The sequence below is a fragment of the Dipodomys merriami genome, unplaced genomic scaffold (genome assembly GCF_024711535.1).
Source record: "Dipodomys merriami isolate MVZ:Mamm:240054 unplaced genomic scaffold, mDipMer1.0.p SCAF_39, whole genome shotgun sequence".
Lineage (NCBI taxonomy): Eukaryota > Metazoa > Chordata > Mammalia > Rodentia > Heteromyidae > Dipodomys > Dipodomys merriami.
The window spans coordinates 4,399,435-4,417,214 of record NW_027205492.1 but is presented as its reverse complement, the minus strand read 5'-3'; the positions used below and the strand labels follow the sequence as shown (position 1 = coordinate 4,417,214).

Here is a 17,780-nt window from a genome sequence, read left to right as displayed (position 1 = left end):
AATCCTTGCAAGGATAGAGGAAACACACACACACACACACACACACACACACACACACACACACACACACACACACACACACACACACACACACTAGAGGAAACACACACACACACACACACACACACACACACACACACACACACACACACACACACACAATTAAGAAATGGTTAACTAAATCTCAAGTTTCAGATGCCCATTGTGCTCCCTTGTCAATTCCTGTGGGACCTACTTTCTCCATGAGGCAATGTACATTTCTATCTGGACTGGTACTGTCATCTAGATTCCCTATACATATGAATCCTGGTCCGACTAATTCATCTATAAACTTCCAGAACACAAGGCATTTGTCCTACATCTTAGCAGGATCTTCAAAATATCTCTTTATTAATTTCCTAATATCCTTCATTAATTTCCATACCCTATGAACCAAGTCCAAGTTTATAAACCGTAATGGTTTATATAAAGGAAAAGAAAAACTGCTAACTTAAATCTGACCAATCAAGAAAAATGAGAATTTTATTTAGTAAACAGTAATCACAAAAACAGAAAAAAGAGAAAAGAGAGTACTTCTGGACAAATTTCCTGGAAGACTGCCTTACTTTTTCTACCTACAGGCTCACACCTATAATCCTAAACTACTCAGGAAACAAGAGATCAGGAAGGTCATGGTTTAAGGCTAGTCTAGGCAAAAAGTTTATGAATCACCAGAGCTCAACAGAAAAAAAGGCTGGGTGTATTGGCACATGCTGGTCATCTCAGATACTGTAGGAAGCATAAATACGAAAGATGGCTCCAGGCAAAAAATAAGACTCCAACTTAAAAATAACCAGAGAAAAAAAGGGACAGAGGCATGGCTCAATGAGTAGAGGGCCTGCCTAACAAGCATGAAGTACTGAGTTAAAACACTAGCACCCCTAAATAAATAAATAGAAATAAAGTATGGAGCCTCAAGTGTGAAACTTTTTGAACTACACTTCTAACTCCCTAGCACTGGCATTCCCCTTAACTTTTTCTTTCAAATCTATAGAGTGCTAAAAGTCTGTTCCATCACAATGACCAACCCCTGCTGTCACGGAATTTCAGCACATACCACGTGCTTTTCTGTGGTTAACTTTTAGGTCAACTTCCTGCTTTCTGCATTTGACAAACCTAGTTCCTCAAAAATAAAATGCTTAACTATTCTCAGCTTGAATACTTAATTTTTAAGGCAAAGGAAGGAATAGTAACGCCTAAGTAAATATCTTTTCATAGCCCAACTTAATATTTGAAGATTTCTAGATCAAAAAGCAGTTGAATTTTCTGTCTTAGCTATATCTGCAGAAAAGGTTTCTCAATAGGAAGAGATCATTATCAAAAAAAAAAAAAAAAAAGCCACACCTGTCTCTTCCTCCTAGTTTCTAAAAGGGCTTACTGACAAATAAAAAAGTAAACCTATAAAAGCCAAGCTTCAAAACATTTAAACATTTCCTCTTATTTTTTCTGAAAAGAATATGCATAATAATTCCATCAATCTCCCCTTTCTGCAAAATATCTAAGTAAATAAATTCTAGGTGTCCAATTCTAAATAATCACAGAAAGTCAAAATCACATTCTCTCCCAAGGAACCTTCTCAACTCTTTACCTGTCACATTGTTGCATGATAGAGATTTCTTTGATTATCTCCTGCAGGTCTGATTCCACTGGAACTTGTTTAATAGCAACAATCTGACCCGTCTCTTTATGAATAGCTTTGTATACACTGCCATAGGACCTACAATTGAGGGAATGAGAACATTCACAAAAGCAAAGCAAACCAAGAAATAAATAGTATAATGCAAGTAACTCACAGTTCTAATATATATACATATATATTTGTAACTTATATATGAATATTGTGAAATAACTATAATTTTACTGGATCCTTAGTATCTGCTAGAAACTGTACATTATCTGAGTTTATGTCTATGGAAATAAAGCAAACAGTAATCATTTTTATTTGACAAGTAAATGTAAAAAAAGTTCAGGCAGGTTACATGATCTGCCTAAGGTCACATAAGTAATTAACAAGTGGTTCAATATTTGAACCCAGGGAAATGAATATAACACTTGTTTCCTCTCCACACTTAGAATACAATATGGAAGTTTGTTTTCTTACATTCACTCAAGTACCCCATGGTTTATCTCTCCTTGTTCCTCTTATGTGCAATAATGATTAAACATTATGGAAAACTCAGATCTAAGCCTCTGTAGTGCCATTATCAGATGAATAGTACATATATAAACATTTTGCCTTTTATTCCACCTTTCCTAAAAACCTGACATCAAAACAAATTAAGTTTCTATTTAATTTGGGAGCTACAAGAAACTTAGATTTAATACATAAAGACCTAGAATTAAGTCCTACCATCAGGACATATTAGCTATCATTTTTAAATGATATTTACTTTTTTTGTACCTCAATTTTTTCATCTCTAAAATGACAAAAGTACAATTATAAGACAGTTACAAGCCAGTCACTGGTGGCTCATGCCTGTAATCCTAGCTACTCAGAAGGCTGAGATCTGAGGATTGTGGTTCAAAGCCAGCCCGGGCAGGAAAGTCCATGAGACTCTTAGCTCCAATTAACCACCAGAAAACTGGAAGTGGTGCTGTGGCTCAAGGGCAGAGCGCTAGCCTTGAGCTGAAGGGCTTAAGGTCAGTGCGCAGGCCCAGAGTTCAAGCCCCACGACCAACCAAAAAAAAAAAAAAAAAGACAGTTAAAAAGTTCAAATGAGACATTATTATAATCTTACACAGGCTTTTCATTAGAATCCTGGGTGGGTCTCAGTGAAATAATGACTAAATTGTCTTTCATATTTCCCAGACATACCTGCTTCTGCATACAACCTAATACATACCATACCAACTAACATGTCAAACTAGGAGAACACTCCAGATACTTGAGATTTATCCCATCAACAGTGGTTCAAACCTGTATTCCCAGGTACTCAGGAGGCTGAGATCTGAGGATGACAGTTCAAAGCAGCCTGGTCAGGAGAGTCCATGAGACTCTAATCTCCAATTAACCACCACAAAGCTGGAAATGGAGGTATGGCTTAAGTGATAGAATGCTAGCTTTGAACAAAAAATAATAAACTTAGGAGCAGCACTAAGGCCCTGAGTTAAAGCCTAAGGACTGACACCAAAAAAATAAAACAATGAAAAACAGAACTATGCAGAGCACATAAATTCCACCAGAATCCCCTATTTCACAAACTAGTAATAACGATGTTTAAATTCAATATCAAATACATTTTTACCATAGAAAGGCATATGTGAAGACCTAACCACTGCCTTTTCTTCTTTGCTAAAGTACCTCTGAGTTAGTTGAGATGGCCAATCTCTTGGTCCCAGGGTATAAATCATGGTACACTAAACGCCAGTGCCAGCCTGCTATTTCTCTTTGCCACAGCCTGAACTAGCAAGCATTTGACCCAGTTCTAACTAACCAGTGATATTTGACTGGACATCTGCTGACAGGTTTCGGGGAAAGATTTTCTTCCCAGATTAAGACAAGGACCATTTTCCCCTGCCCCTTCCTTCCTTGTATTGGCTACTGTCAGGTGAGGGATGATGCTTGAGACTATGAGAACCCAACCACTACTGAGTTCATCACCTAGTTCTGGACTCCCTTACCCTGAAATGGATCATTTGGTCATTAAATGCCTTTACAAGTTAGTCACTGTTAGTTGGATATTCTGTTATTCCCATCGAAAGGTACTCTTGATACACATGTGCACCCAAAATTGTCTTTATTTCAGCTTTACGCTGGAACTGCATTTTTTTTTCCTGGAGAATTCTGCTTCATCGACAGCTTTCTCTTAGCACTTCGATTTGCATATCTATTTACTGAGAAGGATACTCACTGGATTACCATTCTTCATTGGTAATCTCTCCATAGTCTCTAATGTCTTCTTCATCCTCAAATTTCTATATTTTTTTCTGTAATTAGGATTTATTTTGCACTTCCTATGTGTCTTCAAGCTCATGTAGTTCAAGTATGGAAATTTCTCAACATTCCCTACTTCATATCTTTTAATACCTTCTAGAATTTTTATCAAACTTACATTGTCCTCCTAGCTTCTAACACTGAAACTCCAATTATCACAGTTTTCATCATCAAGATTCCCAAATTTTAATTTTTTCACTGGGCCAAATTTTTATGTTCTTTTGAAGTTACTATTTCCTTGTTTTAGCTTTTGAACATCAAAAACAAACATTGTTTATGTGATTTCTATGGCAATGTCAAAATCCCTAACATAAACAACTGAAAGGAAGGAGTTATTTTTTTTTTCCACTTCACAGTTTCAGAAGTTTAGGTCTTGATTTGCTTCTCATGCTTTTGGCTAAGATCAAGTAGAGTACCAGTCCTTGTTCATTTGGCTCTACTTCTATTAGGTCCATGGGTGGTTAAGACAGAATAAAATGGCAAAGAGCATGTGGTGGAACAAAGTAGCTCATTTCATGATGGGAGGAAAAGAGAAAAGATGGGGCCCAGGACATGATATATTTTCCCCTCCTTATAACTTAACTTCCTCCAACTAGACCCCACTTCTTAATAACCATTGCTTCCCAATAATGAATCCATCAGTGTATTAACCCAGACTAGTCACAGCCCACAGGCTTCAAACACTTCCCAACAAATCCTTCAGTTGACAGCCAAGCCTTTAACAAATGAGCCTTCAGGAAACATTTCAAATTAAGACCCTAACAACCATATTAAATCTCTTTATTTCTATTTTTAAAACATGTAGCCTATTAAATCTTTTCTCTCATTAGTTCTATTTCCTTGGGTATGAATTCTCCCATTTTTTTTAGGTCTGCTAATTATCTAACAGCAGTTCACAGCTTTGTATGGATTTTCTTTTATCCTAAATGATTTTCCTCCACACTATACTCAGTAAGATGTCCTCTGTGGTCCACAACTTAAACCAAGTGTTACTATGGGATTCTGAGGATCTTAACATTCAAATTACCATACCTAAATGCAGTGCATTCAAATTGTCATACTTACAGTCAGACCAGTACCTCCACCTTTTCCTCAGGCTACAAGCAAATGACATATTCTATAGGAGGAGTCAGGCAAATTTATTTCAGCTTTAATTCAGATAGAGAACCTAACAATTGCTTACAAGTTCACTTAGGAAGCCCAAATGCAATCTCCAGACAAAGACAGGGAATTCAAGTCCTTCTCTTCTTATGACAAATACTTCCTTATCCTTGATGAATAGATCCTTTAAAAGAAAAGATCTATTTATATAAAGTATGTATATAAATATTTTTATAATAGGGATTTCACTATGTATTAGAAATGGAAGAGATGTTGAAAATACTCTCTCAGCGATCAAGACCAGAACAATCTTCATACTTCCCTAAGCCAGTTTGTTAGCAAACACAACTACAAAAGCTTACACGCGCTCTGTACACTATTTTTTTTTTTTTCTGTAATGAGGCTTGAACTCTGGGCTTGGGTGCTGTCCCTGTGCTCTTCAGCTCAAGGTGAACACTCTACTGCTTGAGCCACCATGCCACTTCCGGTTTTCTAGTGGTTTTATTGGAGATAAGAGTCTCACAGCCTTTGCTGCCTGGGCTGGCTTTGAACCGCGATCCTCAGATCTCAGCCTCATGATAGCTAGGATTACAGGCGTGAGCCACCAGCACCTGGCTCTGTACATTATTTTTATAATAAAAAACATTTTTTTAAAAAAAGCCTACAGGAAGGCCCTTAAGGCCTGGTTCCCTACAATAAAAACTAAAAACTCAATGAATTTTAATGGCAAAAAACAAACGTAGACATTTCTCTTTGTAGAGAAATGGGAATTATGCATTATTTGTGGTCAACCTAAACAATATTACTCATAAGATATAAAACCATGAGCACAATGCTTTTTTTTATTATCCTATGATTAAAAGTCAATATGTAAAACTTTAAGTGTAACAGAAGAAAAAGGAAGCAAGCTTCTAACTTAAGAGGCTCTCCAAGTGCTCTCCACTCATTCTTGGTTTCAAGCTGTGATTCTCCTACAGATCCACAGGATTTCCTCACAACAATCTCTGACTGCAGCCTCCAGAATCCAGTATAGTTCTTTAGCAAGAGCTCATTTCACAAGAGCTCATAGAGTTCACAATCCAATCATTCAACAGAAACATTTAAGGACAATGTGGCATTTTGAATTTAAGAAGGAAGTGCAGTTAAGGTCTTCCTGCAGGATCTTGCTAGTTCCAAGAAATTTGCTCAGATTCATTAAATCAGGGTAACAGAAACCCAAGTATCTGTCATATCATTTAAAGGTGCAATGAATAGTATGAGAAAGATTTGAAGCTTTATTTTTTTTTCCTCCCTGATGAAGTCATTATGGGAAAATCTCCAAGTTCTTTGTTGTAGCCATCCATAGAACTAAAACACAACTTAAAAAAAAGAAATCACCTGTCGGGTGCCGATGGCTCATGCCTATAATCCTAGCTTCTCAGGAGGCTGAGATCTGAGGATCATGGTTCAAAGCCAGCCGAGCAGGAAAGTTCGTGAGACTCTTATCTCCAATAAACCACCAGAAAACCAGAAGTGACGCTGTGGCTCAACTGGTAGAGAACTTGCCTTAAGCTAAATTGCTCAGGACAGTGCTCAGGCCTAGGGTTCAAGCCCATGACCAACAACAACAACAAAAAAAAAAAAAGAAAGAAAGAAAGAAAGAATTTCATTGGCTTAGTTTGCTTTATCTTTTACATTATATTCCTGCATATTCTGTCTATAGTTTCTTTTTGACACTCTTCAAACCCAATAAACTCAAACATGGTAACCTATTAGAACATTTAAATATACTTTAAGACTTAAGCTTTAACTTAGATTTGATGTGATGAGATCTAAAAAAATTCTTTAGTTGAAACACTCAAAAATAAAATAAGCCGGGTACACCTATAATTCTAGTTACTCATCAGGCTGAGATCTGAGTGTGGTGGTTCAAAGCCAGCCCACAGCAGGGGGGTGGGATCTGTAAGGCTCTCATCTCTTTTTAATCAACAAAAACCTGGAACTGGAGGTGTGGTTCAAGTGGTAAAGCACCAGCTGTGAGAAATAAAAAGCCCAGTAAGAGCAAAAGGTGCAGAGTTCAAACACCAGTACTGGCACTAAATAAATAAGTCAACATAAATAATGCTGGGTGCCAGTGGCTCACTCCTGTACTCCTAGCTACCCAGGAGGTCTGAGGGTTCCTGTTCAAAGCCAGCCCAATCAGGAAAGTCCATAAGAGTCTTATCTCCACCAAAAAGCTGGAAGAGGAGCCATAGTTCAAGTTTAGAGCAAAAAAGCTGAGAGACAGTATCCAGGCCCCGAGTTTAAGCCCCAGTACAAGAAAGAAAGAAAAAGAAAGAAAGAAAGGAAGGAAGGAAGGAAGGAAGGAAAGAGGGAGGGAAGGAGGAAGGGAAGGAGGGAAGGAGGGAGGGAAGGGGAGGGAGGAGAGAAAGAGAAAGAAAAGAAAGAGAGAGGGAGGGAGGGAGAGACAGAGTGAGAGAGGGAGAGAGAGGGAGAGAGGAAGGAAGGAAGGAAGGAAGGAAGGAAGGAAGGAAGGAAGGAAGGAAGGAAGGAAAGAAGGAAAAGAGAGAGAGAAAGGGGGAAGAGAGGGATGGATGGAGGGAGGTAGATGTTGGTGCTCATGCATATAATCCAAGCTGCCCAGGATGCTTAGATCTGAAGGATCATGGTTCAAATTATGGCTTAAAGCCAGCCTGTGCAATCAAGTCCAGGAAAGTCTTATATCTAAAATAACCCACAAAAAGCCTGGCTTGAGGTGCGGCTCAAATAACAAAGTACCATTGGGCAAGCAAGCTAAGCAAACACTAGGCCTTCAATTAACACCCTAAAGCTGACAAGTAAACAAATAATAAAATATCCTAACAACTAACTGAGCTCTTACCATGTGAAAAACACTGTACTTAGTACTTTATTATTTCATCTACTTGCCATAACCTTATAAAGTAGAGATTACTACTACCTTCATTTTATAGAAGGTTATATGGTTACAAAATACTAAGCTCAAGCTTACTTGTTTAGATGACTAATAAATGTGGAGAAGGCTTTCAAACCAGGTCTAAGTGTTTCAGAGTCTATGATCTTACTATAGTAACATACTGTCATTAAAAAAATGGAAAAAAGCTGGGCACTGGTGGCTCACGCCTGTAATCCTAGCTACATAAGAAGCTGAGATCTGAGGATCACGGTTCAAAGCCAGCCCAGGCAGGAAAGTCCATGAGACTCCTATCTCCAATAAACCACCAAAAAACCAGAAGTGGCACTGTGGTTCAAGTGGCGCTGTGATTCAAGTGGTAGAGCACTCACCTTGAGCTGAAGAGCTGAGGGACAGCACCCAGGCCCAGAGTTCAAGCCCCATGACCAACCCCCCCCCCCAAAAAAAAGGAAAAAATAGGGCTGGGAATGTGGCTTAGTGGTAGAGTATTTGCCTACCATGCATGAAGTACCACATAAACAGAAAAAGCTAGAAGTAGTGCTGTCAAGTGGTAGAGTGTTAGCTTTGAGCTTAAGAAGCTCAGGGACAGTGCCCAGGCCCAGAGTTCAAGCACCAGGACTGGCCAAAAAAAAAAAAAAATAGCTGGACACTGGTAGCTCATGCCTATAATCCTAGCTGAGATCTGAGGATCGTGGTTCAAAACCAGCCCAGGCAAGAAAGTCTGTGAGACTCTTAGCTCCAATTAACCATCAGAAAATCAGAAATGGTGCTGTGGCTCAAAGTGGTAGAGCATTAGCCTTGAGCAGAAGAGCTCAAGGACAGAACCTAGACCCTGAGTTCAAGCCCCATAACCAACCAGGAAGGAAAAAAAAGGAAAAAATAATTTAATTACACTAAACATAAATGTTTATAATAAACATAAACAATTATGTTTACTAGTTTTCTTATTGTAAGTATTAACCTATGAGCATTATTGGATTAAGGCCATGGACACAATGTGTTGAGGAAAATAGCAAGGATGCCAAGCTAAAGCTGAACATAGCAAGAGGTGGTGACAGTCACCACCCCATACCTTTAACAATGACAACCAACTGGCAGTCTTCAGTCATCCTGGACTTGTCATGTGGCAATACAGCTGGTATTCTCTCCCATTCTCTGCTTGATTTCTCACTGGACTTCACACAAGATTTTCCCAATTTACAGAAAACTGAAGACTAATTTTTTTTAACAAGGAAGTAATAATCCATGAATCTAAGATAGAACTTGACATTACTGCAGAATGTAGGCAGAAATTACACTAGCCCCCAAGACAATCTAATCTAATCATCTATAAACTGATTTTAAAGAGCACAAACTCATTACAAACATTAGTCATTTTTAAAAGTTAGTATGTTCTGTTGGTGGGAATGTAAACTAGTGGTTGTACAACCACTCTGGAAGGCTGTTTGGAGGTTCTTCAAAAAACTAAACATGGGGCTGGGAAGGTGGCTCAGTGGTAGAGAGCTTGCCTTGCATGCATGAGGCCCTGGGTTCGATTCCTCAGCACCACATAAGCAAAAAAGAAAAAAACCAAAAGTGGCGCTGTGGCTCAAGTGGTAGAGCACTTGAGCTGAAGAGCTGAGGGACAGCATCCAGGCCCAGAGTTTAGGCCGCAAGACCAGACCAAAAAAAAAAAAAAAAAAAAAACTAAACATAGGGCTGGGAAGGTGGCTCAGTGGTAGAGCACTTGCCTTACATGCTCGAGGCCCTGGGTTCAATTCCTAAGCACCACATAAGCAAAAAGAAAAAAGCCGGAAGTGGCGCTGTGGCTCACTCAAGTGGTAGAGTGCTAGCCTTGAGCTGAAGAGCTGAGGGACAGCGCCCAGGCCCAGAGTTCAGGCCCTACAACCAGACCCTCCCCCCCCCCAAAAAAAAAAACTAAACATAGAACTTCCCTATGACCAAGCCATACCATTCCTGGGCATCTACCTAGATCATTACCAGTCAGGATACCATAAAGACACTGGCACATCCATGTTCACTGCTCCATTACTCACAATAACCAAGTTATAGAAACAGCCCAGATGCCCTACAACAGATGAGTAGATCAATTAAATATATACACAACAGAATTTTGCTCATTCATTAGAAAGAATAAGATTATGTCATTTTCAGGAAACAAATCATGCTAAGTGAGGTAAGCCAAGCTCAGACAGACATGTGGTGCATTTTTTCTCTTGATGTGAAAGTTAGATCTAAAATAAAACTGGACTTGATAATCTACACCGGACTCTTAAGCATTCATCCAGAAACATACTAAAGGAGGATACCCTTAGGGGAGGACTCTAAAGATATAACTCCTCTGATCATTTAAAATACCATTTATCAAAATGAATTCCAGGAAATGGAAACATGGATGGGTTTTTTGTAGTTCTTGTTATTGCTGCTGGTGGTACTGTTTTACCTTTGGGGTTTGATTTTTTCTTTTTGGGAGGACAAAGATGGGGGTGCAGAAAGGGAGGGTGGAGGAAGGGTAAACAAATACAATCATGGTATTTAGTATTAAAAAAAAGTATGTTCTCTTGAATATAAAGTACTCTTCTTTGTTGTTGTTTTTTGTTTGTCTGTTTGTTTTTAGCACAGTGGGGCTTGAACCTGGGTCCTGGGTACTGTCCCTGAGCTGTTTTGCTCAAGGCTAGCACTCTATCACTTGAGCCACAGCATTATTCCCAGGTTTTTATTGGTTAATTGGAGGTAAGAGTCTCACAGACTTTCCTGTCCAGGTGGGCTTGAAACCTTGATCCTCAGATTTCAGCCTCCTGAGTAGCTCTGATTACAGGCGTGAGCCGCCAGCACCCGGCTCTAAGAAGTACTCTTGAAGGATGAAAAACTCATATATATGAGTACATCCTTATATACGTGCACATCAACTACCTCTGAAATGTGGATTTACTATTATTCAAAAGTTAACAACAAAAACTTAAGAAAAGATATTCCTAATAATTTAATGTTATAAAAGAAGGAATCAATATACACAACTAAATGCAGAAGATATGCAAAGAAAAGATATGTGAGGAATTATTAATACAATCCCTACTCTGGAAGTCAATGATAGCACATCTGCCAGTTAATATCATTTGTGCCCTATTTCATTCACTCTTTCCAAGTCTGTACTTTAAGAGACCCAAACTGGATTCCCAACAGAAAGTTCTGGATCTCCTAGGAACCTGAAAAGGATAGCAAGTCTTTGACTTATTTATTATATTCCATAAAACTTCAATAACTAAAATGCTGAATTACATTGCTTTTTAATGAGACCACAGTGACTGCATATCAATCAGAAGCTATGAGCAGCAAATAAAGTACCTATGTTTGATTACTAAAAATGCAATTAATTATAACCTAATTAGTATTATCTGATAACCACATAAAATCATACATACCATAGATTCAATGGGAGAGGAAACAATAGGTGCCGTTGGTGTTAATGCCTCAGAGTCACACTAAATTTGTTTAGAATAGTGATGAAGGCTAAGTAGTGAAAGGATTTAAAGCAACAAATTTACCTCCTACTCCACCTACAGCCAGGTTTATATGAATATTACTCTTTCTTTTACTCAAGCTTCAGAACTGACACCAATAGAAAATTCACATCCTTCAAGTAGTAGGGGCAGGAAAAAGACCCTCTGAGCTACCTTTATTTTCTCCAGACTTACCCTTCTCCAAGTTTCTCTAAAACATCAAACACTTCTTCTGGTTGTTTGGTTAAACTATCTTCGTCCAACTTTTTCAGCTGCCTGTCAATGAAGAAATACAACACAAAATACCATTTTACTTCCTAGCAACTAAAACATAAAATACATCACTTATTTTACAACTAACCAGCATCCTAAGAATTTCTCTACAGTTTTCAGTGGTAAACAACAAAAGCAAGCTCTCATTTTTCCCTAAGTCTTACTATGTAGCAAGGGCTGGTCCTTCTGCCTCAGCCTCTGAAGAGGATATACCTCCCCCCCCCCCACACACACACACGCATGGGTACTGGGGCTTGACTCAATCTCTTACTCATAAGTAAGAATCTCTCAGATTAGTCTGCCTGGGCTGGCTTCCAACTGGGATCCTCAGATCTCAGTCTCCTGAGAAGCTAGAATTACAGACACGAGCCACCAGTACCCGGCTCTAAAAGCCTAGTTGAAGACAGTGAAGGATTGTCCTGTGGGATGATTAAACTTGTTCTGGGTCACCTGAGGAGCAAAATCACAATCAGAAGAAGAGCTGCCAGGATTTTGACTTTAGATTCAACATGTACAGACATTCTCTGACAACAGAAGTTACCCTACAATGTTTAGACTATCATATGTAGTCCTAAATTTCTCATGGTTGGAAAATTTAAACAGAAAATGGAAGAAATGTTATATGGATGAAATGCTGGAGAGTAGGTTCAATCAGTAGATAAAACCTTTAGAATCATTTAACTCTGGAGAATTCATGAACTGAAAGGACAGCTATCTCTTCAGGAAAATAAGGTCAACAATGTAGTGATACATGAACTGCACTGGTGGCTGGAAGCCACAGGATCCTTGCTCTCTATTAGCAAGATTTTGGAAACTGTCAAAACATCTAAAATCTACAGGATCACAGAAACAGAGAATGGAAAATGAATATTTAGGCATGAGCAAAGTAAGAAATAATTTGGCAACTGGGAGTTTAAACAGTTTCTAAGACGCTCTCAAGAACTGCTATGTACGTTTGACTAGTCTCCAAATCAGAGTTACATCGCTGGTCAGAGCCTCTAGACAATTCTTATTTTACTGACAATGTTAAACAGTGATAGCAACCATGAGATTATAAATTAACAACATTTTAAAAATTCTGAAACCTCTGAGAATTGCCAACAAACTTAAAAAATCTTCTGGGGAGAGACAGAAAGAGAGAGAGAGAGAGAGAGAGAGAGAGAGAGAGAGAGAGAGAGAGAGAGTGTGTGTGTGTGTGTGTGTGTGGAGCGTGTGTATATGGAGCGTGTGTGTGGAGCATGTGTGTGTGTGTGTGTGTGTGTGTGAATGCGCATGCACGCAAGTGGGTCTTTATGTGTGTTCAGTCAACACAATGGCTTCCTGAAATGGCAAAGGAAAAAAAGAGCTCAGGAAATGGTGAAATATGGAAGTAGTCATTCTGTAGATTTCTTGTAAAGAAAAAGGTTTAAGCTAACAAGACAATACCAATTCTTATAGTTGAATTTATACACACACATACACACAAACACACACACACACACACACACACACACACACACAAAACACTACACCTTCCTAAATAGCAAGATCAAAAGACAAAAAAAAAAAAAATCTTGACCACATCAAGTATAAATACCAATGAAGCCTGAACTCAAAAAAAATCTTAGATTTTTTCCCCTGGCCCCTAAAAGATTTTATAGTCAAGAACTACATACTAAAGAAATGGAAAACAAAAAAGGTCAATGCCTTAATTGAAGATCAACAGAACACAGTAACCACGTTGACCTTTGAAAAAAACAAAAATCCTAAAAATTAAATTCCAATGACAGCATAAAAATTCCTTGTTTCAAAAACATCAAAGAACTGAAGTGAAACTCCTCTAAAACTTCAGACTGAAATTTCTATGAACTCAGGAATTACAATGAACAGCTCAAATGCCAGGGTATTTTGGTAAAGCTCTGAGTTATATAAACAAAAACCTCATTAATCAAGTAAAATTGAACTTTTATAAACAGTCTACATAAAGATCAAATGTGTTTCTTTGAAGTGTTGTTTCTTGTAGTTTACAGAAAGCAAAACTCACTATTTCAGCTGCCACAGAGACCACAAAATAAAACAAAGGAAACTGCCACTGCCATTGGAGACAGTTGCAAGGCTCTGATAATACTGTGACAAACTTTATATAACTGCTTACATGCTTCTTTCAAACAATCTAAGTGTTTTCTTTGTTTTTGAGCAAGAGCAACTTAAAACAAATTATCTCTGTGCCTGATAACAAAGGGGTGGTCAAATAATAATAATATTATCTGTTAAATGTATCAACAAATGTTATGGGAATCCTAACTGTGCAAGTTGCCAAAATGAAACAGAAATTCACCTAAAAAGTATTATGGGCCAGGTGCTGGTGGCTCATACCTGTAATCCTAGCTACTCAGGAGGTTGAGCTCTGAAGATCATGGTTTGAAGCCAGCCTGGGCAGACAACTCCATGGAACTCTTACCTTAAACTAATCACCAAGAAGCCAGAAATGGAGCCACGGCTCCAAGCACTAATCTTGAGCACACAAAGCCAGGGACAGTACCCAGGCCCTGAGTTCAAGCCCCAGGATTGGCAATAAATAAATAATAAATAAATAAAATGTATTATGAGGTTATCAACAAGTCAAAATTGCTATGGAAAAATCTATTGAAAAGTGACTTGTACTGGTATTTTATACCATGAGTCTTCATGGAACAAGTACAATAACCACTACGGCATGACTTTGGTGACTCTTTCACCTGGGACTTCCCAGGTCTGAGTTTCAGCACTTGCTCACAATGAACAGATTACATGCATTGAATATTGGTAGATGTCCTTCTCCTGCCAGAAACATCTGAAGAGCCGAAATCCCAGGAATGCCCTCCATGCCTCCTACCATACCACTACCTAATGACAAGTCACTTTTTTTTCTTTTGTAGGTCATGAGGCTTGAACTCTAGGCCTGAAGGCTGTCACTCAGCTCTTCAGCTCAAGGCTAACACTCTACCACTTGAGCCACAGCCCCACTTCCAGTTTTCTTTTTCTTTTTCTTTGTCGGTCGTGGGGCTTGAACTCTGGGCCTGGGCACTGTCCCTCAGCTCTTCAGCTCAAGGCGAGTGCTCTACCACTTGAGCTACAGCGCCACTTCCTGTTTTCTGGTGATTTATTGGAGATAGGAGTCTCACGGTCTTTCCTGCCCGGGCTGGCTTTGAACCGCGATCCTCAGATCTCAGCCTCCTGAGTAGCTAGGATTACAGGCGTGAGCCACCAGCGTCCGGCTCCACTTCCAGTTTTCTGTGTGGTTTATTGGAGATAAGAGTCTCAAGGACTTTCCTGCCCAGGCTGGCTTTGAACTGTGATCCTCAGATCTCAGCCTCCTGAGTAGCTAGGATTACAGGTATAAGCCACTGGTGCCGGGCTGCAAGTCACTTTTTGAAACCATGACCCCATTAAGATATCCATCTATCATCATTCACTTAGTCACATAAATGCCATCCTCACAAACATACAGAGCATTTCCTTCATTGGGATTGTTGGAAATGCATACCATCTGAAGCTGTCAGACACCTGTCAGAGGTCATTCAAAAGTCTGGATAATTCTAAAACCTTTATTTCCCATGTCAAAACTATAAAAAGGCTCATTTTATTTAGGATACTTATCATTCATTTTAAATAGAATCACAGATAGGTTACAACAAATATGTATGGTATAATTAAATGTTTTAATTTAATTTTAAATTAACTGTGCCAACCACCATGTTGAAATCCTAACTCCTAGTCCTTCAGAATTTGACGGTGTTCAGAGACAGAACCATTGAGTAACACAGGCAGAGGTCATATGACCAGGGCTTAGTCCAGTATGGGTCTGTATCCTTATAAGAGGAAGAAGTGTGAACACAGGTATAAGGAGAAGACCATACGAATACGTAGGAAGAAGGCAGTGAAAGTTCCAAATTAACCACCAAAAAGCTAGAAATGGAGCTGTGGGCTCAAGTGGTAGAACACTAGCCTTGAAGAAAAAAAAAAAGCTCTGGGACAGTTCTCACATCCTTATTTCAGAGAGGATGGAGACAAATGAGAAAGTGAGAGAGAGAGAGAAAGAGAGAGAGATACAGAGGGACAGAGAGAGTGACAGAGAGAGAGAGACAGAGACAAAGAGACAGAGACAGAGAAATGGACTTTAGATCAAACTGCTTGGACATTAAAATCCCAACTCTGGACCTCAGGAAATCTCTAACCTCTATACTTGTTTTATTATCTGTAAAATACAGATAATACAGATACGGGGACATCCAGTTCATTCAACAGCTGTGTGTGAGGGTCCAATGAGTCCAATCAATAAGTTGAACTATATGGAACTACCATTTTTACAGCTAAATAATGATCAAATTGCAGCAAATTCACATAACTCAACAGGAAACATGGCAAGCACTTACAACAGTGCCTGGCAGCCTGTAAGTGTAAGAATCATTGCTATTTCAGTGGATCAAGAAGAGCCCAGTCCAACAATGTTCGTGCAGTGTTTGTGCACTTCAAACAATCCCCCTAGGAGTGCTGTCTGGGCTGTGAATCCCCTCCCTTCACCTCTCCCAGCACTTGGGCACTCTCAACACTTCCTACTTCAGGGTGAGCATTCTGTAACAGGAAGCCAAATGTCTTCTCTGTGAGATAGAAGTTAACCATGCTGCACCTCCTAGAGGGCGGCACCTTCAGTCTTATTCCCTGCTTTTCTCCAGATGTGGCAGGTCTCCTCAGACCCTTGGTGCCCACAGGGGAACTCAGTGGCACAAGTGCAACCAATCAGGAGTTCAGACATTTTAGGATCAGCCTTCTTGCACTTGACCTAAAGCTATTCCAGGTACCACTAGGATCTGAAGCTGATAGCCACAGATCAACAGAAGCTTGAAAGGGGGCATGGAGTAACTGGTAGTCGCACAACGACAGAGACATGGAGTGGCTTGGCGGGGTCCATTTATCTCTAGAATCTTCTGGACCTCCTGGCTCATCCTGAAAGTATCTTATTTCTTTATATACCTCACAGTGTGGGTATCTGAAGGGGGGGGGAGGGCTGGGGCTGTAAAGAAAATCAGGATGGAAGACGTTACCGTCACCCTTGAGTACCACCAAGTACATCCTCCTAACGCCGTCCTCACCAAACCTCGCGGCTGGTCCGGACTCTCCACCAGTCCTCGCACGACTTCAGCCTCCGAGGCAAAGCTATGAGTGCAACAGATCTCCCTTCCCCACCCCCCACCCCCGCTGCACCCTGAGGTGGGACTTGAAGACTACTTTAGGAAAGTCTTGCCCTCTGCGAGTTCTCGTCCATCCCCAGAGACCGACCCGCCCAGGTCCTCCCCCGGACTCCGCACACGCCACCGCCTTCGTGGGTCTCTTCTGGGGACAGCCTTCCTCCAGGGGCCCCGGCAGGCGCTCTCCCTAACTGGTCCGCTCGTTCCTGAGCGGAGTCCCCCCTCGTTCTCCCCTCGCAGCCGGAGCTCCCGCAGCCCGCCCCCTGGCCGCCGGACGGCCCCTCTGACCAGCAGGTGCCCCGCCAGCCAGGTCGCCTCGCCTCGCCTCGCGGGTCCCTTCCCTCCCGGGGGGCGCCCACACAAGTGTCCCCCCCCCACACCTCATCCAGTTCCTCCCTAGTCTTCCCCCGCCCCGCTGCCCTTCCCCTCACCGGCGCGGCGGGTTCCTCAGCTGCACCGTCTCCATGGCGCTGCCGGCAGCCACCAAACTCAGCTCACTGCTCCATCCTGCTTCGGACCTCCCGGAGCCAGCCCCGCCCCGCAGACCCTCCCACACTTCCGCTTTCCGCCCCTACCGGAAGCGGCGTGAGCGCGCGAAGTGGGCGGAGCCGCGGTCTCCGTCACGTCGAGCTGGTGCCGCGGCGTGCGCGAAGCCGGAACCAGGAAGCTCTGGAGGGAGGCCCGGCTTTGTCGGGAAGCCGCAGCCTGGTCCCTGTCTCCGCCTCTGGCGTCTCGGGTCTCGGGTGGAAGTACTGGGGCTCCGACTTAAAAAGAACTGTTCTTTTTCTTTGCTTTCACTTGAGATCTTCGGGCCT

The 17,780-nt window shown here is 40.8% G+C and overlaps 1 protein-coding gene across 1 annotated transcript in view; it reads right to left on the bottom strand.

The window, feature by feature from the left end:
• Stk4 (serine/threonine kinase 4) overlaps positions 1-17,491 on the bottom strand; it is a 79,706-nt gene extending 62,215 nt beyond the window's left edge. The window contains exons 1-3 of the mRNA XM_069989835.1: positions 17,397-17,491; positions 11,681-11,761; positions 1,628-1,756 (exon numbers count right to left, since the gene is read on the bottom strand). Of these exons, the coding sequence (XP_069845936.1) occupies positions 1,628-1,756; positions 11,681-11,761; positions 17,397-17,431 (245 nt within the window). The 5' untranslated portion in view covers positions 17,432-17,491. The remainder of the gene's footprint in view (positions 1-1,627; positions 1,757-11,680; positions 11,762-17,396) is intronic.
• Positions 17,492-17,780: the final 289 nt, after the last annotated feature.